The sequence below is a fragment of the Eretmochelys imbricata genome, chromosome 13 (genome assembly GCF_965152235.1).
Source record: "Eretmochelys imbricata isolate rEreImb1 chromosome 13, rEreImb1.hap1, whole genome shotgun sequence".
Classification (NCBI taxonomy): domain Eukaryota; kingdom Metazoa; phylum Chordata; order Testudines; family Cheloniidae; genus Eretmochelys; species Eretmochelys imbricata.
Genome location: NC_135584.1, coordinates 32,860,493 through 32,870,524, shown reverse-complemented (window position 1 = coordinate 32,870,524; position 10,032 = coordinate 32,860,493). Strand labels below are relative to the sequence as shown.

The 10,032-nt window shown below is 51.2% G+C and overlaps 1 protein-coding gene across 1 annotated transcript; it reads left to right on the top strand.

The window, feature by feature from the left end:
* Positions 1-3,241: 3,241 nt before the first annotated feature.
* On the top strand, positions 3,242-4,210 carry LOC144273880 (olfactory receptor 11A1-like). The gene has a single exon (XM_077832584.1). It carries the CDS (start codon positions 3,242-3,244, stop codon positions 4,208-4,210), a length of 969 nt encoding a protein of 322 aa, XP_077688710.1.
* Positions 4,211-10,032: the final 5,822 nt, after the last annotated feature.

Sequence of the window (10,032 nt, the reverse complement as noted above, 5' to 3'; positions counted from 1 at the left end):
CTCCCTGTGTCTGTGTCACAACCTTTGCCCGAGCACTGACTGCTCTCCCTTCGTTTCCCCCAGCGCGTGGGGCCCGCAGCTGTTAGGGCCCCAGCCTGTGACGGGAGACCTGGGGTCCATTCTCTGCTCAGCCGCAGCCTTCCTGGGAAACCTTGGGAAAGTCAGTTTGGATCATGTTTTGAAAGGTATTTAGGCACCTAGTGGGATTTTCAGAAGCACCCAAGCTCCCAAAGTTAAGTCACAAGAGTGGCGTGAAGATCAACAGGTTACAGATTGCGAGGAGCTCGGACACGGCAGTAACGGGGGCGGATGAGTACCGGGCACAGGCAGACTTTCCATTCTCCCCCCATATCTCCCACCCCAAGCCCCGGCACCGCTGCAGTGAGAGAGCGGCTGGCAGGGCTGAGTTAGGGGGTCCCTATGGCAGCGCCCGGGGCGGCGAGTTATATCTCCACATGGTGCCTTGGCACCAGCAATATTCAGAGCCCAGGGGCCCAGCTCCACCAATATTTGGGGCCGGGTGTCCCCCCCGGCCCACCTGCCACCCCCCCGTGCCTCCCCCGAGTGTCCCCCGGCCCCCCGCTTGCTGCACCCAGCCCCAGGCGTGCGTCCCGGGCCCCGGAGCAGAGCGTTCTGTGCAGCTCCATGTGCCCCACTTCTCGACTGCCAGGGCAGACTGACTCTGAGCCTGCCTTTCCACCTCAGACCCTTCCCTTTTCCAGCGGGACCCTCCACCACCACCGGGGGCTCCCCCACCCGCAGGCACCGCTCCTGCCCCATGCTGGGCAAGGAGGCAGCCCCATCCCTTACCCCCAGTGAGGCTACAGTCAGGGGCAACAGCAGGGGAGGAGGCGCACGGAGCACCGCCGGCACCCACCACGGGGGAGGCCAGGGAGATTCCTGGCCCTGAGAGGGGCCCTAGGAGCACATGCAGTGACAGTGATGAGGGTGAGTGTGCTGCTGGGGAGGTTGGGAAAGGGGGGCTCCTCTCCCAGAGCTCGCTGCTGCCGGCAAGGAAAGGGCTTGGGGGAGTCCTCCTCTCTGGCCCCTGTCCCGGAGCAGCCTGCCTGCACCCCAAACTCATCCTCAGCCCTGCCCCACCCCAGAGCCCACACCCCCAGCCAGAGCTTTCACCACCCCCCACCACACCCTCAACCCTCTACCCTAACCCTGAGCCCCTCCAACACCCCAAACACCTTATCCCCAGTCCCAGCCAGAGCCCTCATCCCCCTGCACCCTAACCCTCCTCCTGAGCCCTGAGCCCCCTCCAACACCACAAACCCCTCATCTCCAGCCCCAGCCACAGCTCTCACCCCCCTCCCGGCACCCTAACTCTCGGCCCCAGCCCTGAGCCCCTCCAACACCCCAACACCTTATCCCCAATCCCAGCCAGAGCCCTCATCCCCCTGCACTCCAACCCTCTGCCCCAGCCCTGAGCCTCTCTAACACCCCAAACCCCCCAACCCTAGACAGAGCCCTCACCCACCACATTCCTACTCTCACCCTGAGCCCCTCCCACACCCCAACCCCTCATCTGCCACCTCACCCCACAACCCTCACCCCGGCACCCCCACCCTGCGCACCCCATCCCATCCCCAAACTCCCTCCCAGAACCTGCACCCCCTTCCTCCGCACCTCCTCCCATCCCCAAACTCCCTTCCAGAGCCTGCACCCTACACCCCAATCCCCTGCCCCAGCCTACAGCCTGCACCTCAGACCTCCTCCCCCACCCAAACTCCCTTCCAGAGCCTGCACCCTACACCCCAATCCCCTGCCCCAGCCTACGGCCTGCACCCCAGACCTCCTCCCCCACCCAAACTCCCTCCCAGAGCCTTGGGCACGTGCGGGGAGGAGTTTGGGCCGAGGCGGGTTCTGGGCACCACCAAATATTATACAAACCTGCCGCCCATGCCTGCAGTTCCACCCAGCGCGCTCCGAGCCGTCTAGCAACTGGGAATTGTTTCTAATTGTTGGGTGTTTACACAGCACCCAGCGCAGTAAGGACCTGATCCCCTGCCATTGCCACAACACAATCAGTGACTGACAGCCAGTAATTAACAGTCATAGCTGGTAATTCATTATCAGCGGTGTCAGTGTCTCTGGACCAGTCACTACTGTGCTATGAACGAGAGGAGTCTGCGTGTGCGACTGCCCCGAGGGTGGTTTGGTTTGTGCCTGGTCACGGCCGGAGGCAGAGTCACTTTCCCGTCTGTGCTGTGGGTCAGCATCACTCCCTCTTCGCAGGCATGGCCATGGTGCCACCTCCCTCCTGCCCTTCCCCGGGGCAGCTCGTGGGTGTGACCATGGCCCCCATCACAGCATGGGTATGGGCTACAGAGGGCGAGCAACCCAACATCAGCTCCCAGAGCAGTGGGCTGGGCTGTGGGCCGGTGATGTCCTTGGCTGTATAAACAGGGGAGCAGAGAATAGGAGCAGGGAGGGGGTTTCACCTCTGCAGACTGGTGACACTGATGCTGAAATACCATGTGCAGGGCTGTGGCCACGGTGTAAAACAGATGTGGAGAGGTTGGGGAGGGTTCAGAAAAAAAGCCACGCAAATGATGTGTGGGCTAGAGGAAATACCTTCCAGTGAGAGACTTAAAGAGCTGGGTCTGTTCGGTGTATGAAGGAGAAGTGACTTGATTACAGCATCTCAGCACCTTCGTGGGGAGAAAACCCTGGTTACCAAAGGGTTCTTTCATTGACCAGGGACAGGCATAGGCAGAGCCAAGGGCTGGAAGCTAAAGCCAGGCACGTTTCAATGGGAAATAAGGTGCACGTTTTCTTTATTTTTCCTGGTGAGGGTGATTATCCATTGGAAAAAACTGGCAAGGGAAGAGGTGGATTTTCAACTCCTCATATCTCCAGATCAAGACTGGCTGCCTTGCTGGAAGGTCTGTCTCAGCCAAAAACAAGTTATTGAGATCAGTGCAGAGTAAGTGGGGAAATTCTGTGACTTTTGTTACATAGGGACTCAGCCTGGATGATCCAATGGTCTCTTTTGGTCTTAAATCTAAGAATCTGTGAATGAGAAATGTTGGGGTGTGGGACAGAAGAGTGACAAATTAACTGGGTGGCAGTGCCCTGAGGTGGAAGTGAAGCAGTTTCTCTGGTCTGAGAGAATATAAACCCAGCTCTCCGTTTGCAGTGGGAACTCTTAGGGGATCAAGTGATGGAAATCAATGCAATTTCATGGTACAGCCAAATCTTTCGATGCTCATTACACTTTCACTACCACAGGATGCAGCTCATGGAGAAAGGAGAAGGGAAAAATCAAACAGCCATCATGGAATTCATCCTCCTGGGGTTCGGGGATCTCCCTGAACTGCAGACCCTTCTCTTCCTCATTTTCCTGGTGATCTACATTGCGACCATGGCTGGGAACATCCTCATCGTTGCCCTAGTTGTGGCTGATCAGCACCTTCACACCCCCATGTACTTCTTTCTGGGGAACTTGTCCTGCTTGGAGACCTGCTACTCCTCCACCATCCTGCCCAGGCTGCTGGCCAGTCTCCTGACTGGGGACAGAACCATTTCTGTTCCCGGCTGCATCACGCAGTTTCATTTCTTTGGTTCTCTAGTAACAACAGAGTGCTCTCTCCTGGCAGCCATGTCTTACGATCGGTATTTAGCCATATGCAAACCGCTGCACTATGGAACCCTTATGAATGTCCAGCTGTCCCTCCAGCTAGCAGCTGGGTCTTGGATTAGTGGATTTCTAATTTGTACAATAGTCACATGTGTTACATCACAGTTAATTTTCTGTGGCCCTAATGAAATTGACCATTTCTTTTGTGATTTCACCTCACTGATTCAACTCTCCTGCAGCGACACCAGCCAGATCACCCCACTTATTTATATATTTTCCTTCCTAGATGCTGTTTCCCCTTTTCTATTAACCCTGGCTTCCTATATTTGTATCATTGCGACCATCCTGGGAATCCCATCCACCACCGGGAGGCAAAAGGCCTTTTCCACCTGCTCCTCTCACCTCATTGTGGTGGCACTTTTCTATGGGACCATAATGATTGTCTACATGCTCCCGAAATCTGGTACCTGGAGAGCCCTGAACAAAGTGTTCTCCGTCTGCTACACAGTCCTGACGCCCCTGGCCAATCCGCTCATCTACAGCCTGAGAAACAGAGAGGTCCAGGAGGCCCTGAGAAACACTGTCAGGAGGGCTGTTACCCTCACAAAGAATCCAGACTAGTGGAAAGAAATGAAGATCAGTCAGGCTGGGTCCTACTGTGAAAGAAGGAGGGTCTAAGTGAGCCCGGATACAGAAATGCAGTATACAAGAGATGTTTGTGCACACACACACACACACACACACACAATAAGAGGGGACAGATAGTTGGGATTTTGCAGAGGAAAGGTGGGGGAGAAGATTTTGACTTTTCATCAAAACAACTGAAACCTGAAAAATTTTGCTTTTTGGCAATTGACATCTGAAAACCTTCATAAAATATCAGGGTTGGAAGGGACCTCAGGAGGTCATCTAGTCCAACCCCCTGCTCAAAGCAGGGCCACTCCCCAATTTTTGGCCCAGAACCCTAAATGGCCCCCTCAAGCACTGAACTCATAACCCTGGGTTTAGGAGGCTAATGCTCAAACCACTGAGCTATCCCTCCACCAAAGTTACTTGCTTTGCTCAACATGTGGCTTGAACCCACAACTCAGAGATTAAGAGCCTCATGCTCTACCAACTGAGCTAGCCCGGCTGCTTATAATGGACTGCTCAGATGGAAACTGTCAAAAATAATGCCACACACTGTTGTGATTGTGTTTAACGCCAGATGTTACAGAGATAAGAGGGGTGAGTTAATACCTTTTAATGGACCGTCTTCTACTGGTGAAAGACACAAGCTTTCAAGTTTATACAGAAGAGCTCTTCTTCCGGTCTGGGGAACATACTCAGAGTGTCACAGGTGGAACAGATTGTTTAGCATAAGTAGTTAGAACATATTGAAAAGGACTGATATCAAGTGATCACTTTATGAAAAAAGAGTTCACATCAGGTGATGGGGTGTTTTTGTCTTTTATCATTTTCAGTGTCTTCATTTGAGAGCACAGTGATTGTCTGGTTTCATCCACATAATTGCTATTGGGACATTTAGTGCACGGGATGAAGTACACCACATGTTGTGATAGGCTTGTGTAGGATCCATAGATCTTGATAGGTATGTTGTGGTGGGTGTTGATCATTGTAGCAGTGGAGATATGGCTGCTGCTGTTGTTCTGGCCGGGTCTGGCGTCGCTTTGAGTTGGTTCTAGCTGGGTCTGGTGGTCGCTTTGAGTCTGTAGGGAGCTGGCTCTGCTGATGAGGTTGGAGAAGTGAGGGGGTTGTTTGAAAGCCAGACGTGGGGATTCAGGAAAGATTTCTTTCAGGTTGTGATGCCCAACAAGTGTGGATTGCAATTTTTTAAATGGCAGGTTTCAGAGTAGCAGCCGTGTTAGTCTGTATTAGCAAAAAGCAAAGGAGGACTTGTGGCACCTTAGAGCCTAACGAATTTATTTGAGCATAAGCTTTCGTGAGGTAGAGCTCTCTTCATCAGATGCATTCAGTGGAAAATACAGTGGGGACATTTATATACACAGAGAACATGAAACAATGGGTGTTACCATACACACTGTAAGTAGACTGATCACTTAAGATGAGCTATTACCAGCGGCAGAGTGGGGCCGGGGGGGTGGAGAAAACCTTTTGTAGTGATAATCAAGGTGGGCCATTTCCAGCAGTTGACAAGAACGTCTGAGGAACTGTGGGCGGGGGGGGGAAATAAACGTGGGGAAATAGTTTTACTTTGTGTAATGACCCATCCACTCCCACTCTCTATTCAAGCCTAAGTTAATTGTATCCAGTTTGCAAATTAATTCCAATTCAGCAGTCTCTCATTGGAGTCTGTTTCTGAAGTTTTTCTGTTGAAGAATTGTCACTTTTAGGTCTGTAATCGAGTGACCAGAGAGACTGAAGTGTTCTCTGACTGGTTTTTGAATGTTATAATTCTTGACGTCTGATTTGTGTCCATTTATTCTTTTGCGTAGAGACTGTCCAGTTTGACCAATGTACATGGGAGAGGGGCATTGCTGGAGCATGATGGCATATATCACATTGGTGGATGTGCAGGTGAACGAGCCTCTGATAGCGTGGCTGAAGTGATTAGGCAGATTCTCACCCTTAGGCCCTGTCTACACTGGAAAGTTTCTGCCCAGTAAAGCAGCTTGCTGCTCTATAACTCCCAAGGTGTACACACGGCCAAGCCACTTAGTGCGCAGAATCTGCACAGTTGTAGCACTTTAAAAACACCACCCCGACGAGAGGCGTACAGCTTTCAACACCGGGGCTACAGCACCGCGGTGCCAGTGTAGGCACCCTGGTCGATTACAGCGCTGTGATTGGCCTCCAGGAGGTGTCCCACAATGCCTGTGCTCACCTCTCTGGTCATCGGTTTGAACTCTACAGCCCTGCCCTCAGGTGACCAACCATCATCCCCACCCCCTAAATTCCTTTGGAAATTTGAAAGTCCCCTTCCTGTTTGCTCGGTGACGCATGCAGTGGTCTCAGTGCATCTTTTCAGGTGGCCGTGACTGCTCCATGGACCAGGCGATCTCCGGCTTGGAGTAATGCCGAGCTGCTGGACCTCATCGGCATTTGGGGAGAGGAGGCTGTGCAGTCCCAGCTGTGCTCCAGCCATAGGAATTATGAGGCCGGAAGAGTTGCATCCGAGCGTGCTAAAGGAACTGGCAGCTGTGATTGCAGAGCCATTGGCCATTATCTTTGAAAACTCGTGGCGAACGGGGGAAGTCCCAGATGACTGGAAAAAGGCTAATGTAGTGCCAATCTTTAAAAAAGGGAAGAAGGAGGATCCTGGGAACTACAGGCCAGTCAGCCTCACTTCAGTCCCCGGAAAAATCATGGAGCAGGTCCTCAAAGAATCAATCCTGAAGCACTTACATGAGAGGAAAGTGATCAGGAACAGTCAGCATGGATTCACCAAGGGAAGGTCATGCCTGACTAATCTAATCACCTTCTATGATGAGATTACTGGTTCTGTGGATGAAGGGAAAGCAGTGGATGTATTGTATCTTGACTTTAGCAAAGCTTTTGACACGGTCTCCCACAGTATTCTTGTCAGCAAGTTAAAGAAGTATGGGCTGGATGAATGCACTATAAGGTGGGTAGAAAGTTGGCTAGATTGTCGGGCTCAACGGTAGTGATCAATGGCTCCCTCTCTAGTTGGCAGCCGGTGTCAAGTGGAGTGCCCCAGGGGTCGGTCCTGGGGCCGGTTTTGTTCAATATCTTCATAAATGATCTGGAGGATGGTGTGGATTGCACTCTCAGCAAATTTGCGGATGATACTAAACTGGGAGGAGTGGTAGATACGCTGGAGGGGAGGGATAGGATACAGAGGGACCTAGACAAATCGGAGGATTGGGCCAAAAGAAATCTGATGAGGTTCAATAAGGATAAGTGCAGGGTCCTGCACTTAGGACGGAAGAATCCAATGCACCGCTACAGACTAGGGACCGTATGGCTAAGCAGCAGTTCTGCGGAAAAGGACCTAGGGGTGACAGTGGACGAGAAGCTGGATATGAGTCAACAGTGTGCCCTTGTTGCCAAGAAGGCCAATGGCATTTTGGGATGTATAAGTAGGGGCATAGCCAGCAGATCGAGGGACGTGATCATTCCCCTCTATTCAACATTGGTGAGGCCTCATCTGGAGTACGGTGTCCAGTTTTGGGCCCCACACTACAAGAAGGATGTGGATAAATTGGAGAGAGTCCAGCGAAGGGCAACAAAAATGATTAGGGGTCTGGAACACATGACTTATGAGGAGAGGCTGAGGGAACTGGGATTGTTTAGTCTGCGGAAGAGAAGAATGAGAGGGGATTTGATAGCTGCTTTCAACTACCTGAGAGGTGGTTCCAGAGAGGATGGTTCTAGACTATTCTCAGTGGTGGAAGATGACAGAACAAGGAGTAATAGTCTCAAGTTGCAGTGGGGGAGGTTTAGGTTGGATATTAGGAAAGACTTTTTCATTAGGAGGGTGGTGAAACACTGGAATGCGTTGCCTAGGGAGGTGGTGGAATCTCCTTCCTTAGAAGTTTTTAAGGTCAGGCTTGACAAAGCCCTGGCTGGGATGATGTAATTGGGGATGGGTCCTGCTTTTGAGCAGGGGGTTGGACTAGATGACCTCCTGAGGTCCCTTCCAACCCTGATATTCTATGATTCTATGATTCTATATGATTCAATGTCGCACTCCTCTTGCCTTTGTAATTTAAGGAATAACTCCACTGCCACTCGTGACATGTTGGTCAGAGCGAGCAGCATTCCGGTCAACAGTTTTGGATCCATTCCTGCCGCCCGAAGGGGCAGGGCATGCAGTACACAAACTGATGAAAGATGGCGCCAAAAGTGGACAGAAGCACAGGGATTGCTGGGATGTGAAGCAATGCATCACGGGGCACTGGGACTGGACCCAGGATGCCCCATGACCCCTTCCACCTTCCCACAAGTCTTAGCAGCAGAAGAGAAAGAGGTGCTCTGTGGGATGGCTGCCCAGAGTGCACCACTCCGAATACCGCTGCAAGTGCCACAAGTGTGAACACGCTATTGCGCAGGCAGCTGACAATGTGAACACACAACAGCGGTTTCCCTTCTGCACTCTCTGAGCGGCACTGTAGCTACCGGTGCTGTAACTTTGCCAGTGTAGACGTGCCCTAAGAGATGATACAAACAGGCTGCAGACTCTTCAGGGGAAATCTGCACTTGCTTACAACGTGTAATCCCCGGGTGTTCCATTCACAGGCTAAAAATCCCTTTAGCCTGGGTCCAGCACTTCCCTCAGTTCGTCTTTGTTCCTGAGGTGTTTCCAGGTGTGTTGTTGTAGGGAGAGTGAGTCCCAGCGTGATGTCATTTCCCCCTTTTATATCTTCTTCCCACTTGCTGGAAAGCTCTTTTCCTGTGATCCGAGTCAAACAGTTCCCATTGTGTAGTGCTATCTCTGAGAGCTTTCTATTGTACATGGTTCCTGGGGTAATCCTTGTGCTTGTGTGCATTTCCTCAGTAAGCCATTAGCATTGTTTGTCCTTTGTACTGTTGTACCTGAAATGCTGCTTGTAGGTGCTTTCAATCTCACAATGTTTCAGTAACACATATATAGCCAAACTTCGTAACTTCACGTACAATGATAGCACATACAATCCAATGAGATATTACTATCTAGCAGATCAAGACTTTTCGAACGATACCTCACAAGGCCTACTTTGTACAAAACATATCCTGGGGAATATTGGGGTGCCAGGGTGTCACATCCTGCATGCCCCAAACCCCTTCCCCCCCACTGCTCACCATCCCCCAGCCCGATTCTTCAATAAACCTATTTCTTAAAACCTAGTACAGCTCCATTCCCAAACCACTTCCTCCCCCCAAACCTCCCTCTGTCTTCACCCCAGCTCAGGGACCCTCAGGTTCCCAGCTGTTTCTCAGCTACCTCTCCAGCCTTTCCTGGGGGGCAGATTCCGATGCACCTTCCCAGCCCAGTGCTGAGATGTTTCATGTCTCCTGCTGAGCATCTCCTCCGTGGCTTTCCGTGGGAGCAGAGAGGTATCAGCATTTTGTGGGTGGTACTGAGCTCCCCCAGGAAAGGGATGTACTTTAGAAATGCACGGAATGGAGACTGGAATCCTTACAGATCAGAAAGCAGCGCTCCCTGTGACTGTGTCACAACCTTTGCCCAATACTCAGAGTGTCACAGCTAAGTACAAGGTGGAACTGATTGTTTAGCATAAGGAGTTAGTACACATTGAAAGGGACTGAGATCAAATGATCACTTTGTGAATAAAGTGTTCACAGCAGGTCCAGAATTTTTTGATAAAATGTTGGTTTCATTTGTAAATGCTGATTCTTCAAAAAAAATTAAATTAAACATTAGTTTTGACTAAACTTTTGCCAGGAAGGTTTGAAAATTGCAACCTGAAATCAAATTTTGAAACACTGAACATTTTCATTAAATTTAATTCTTATTTTCC

Bases quoted from the DNA above. Each gene is read 5' to 3' on its own strand.
- LOC144273880 (XM_077832584.1), top strand. From the start codon at position 3,242: ATGCAGCTCATGGAGAAAGGAGAAGGGAAAAATCAAACAGCCATCATG.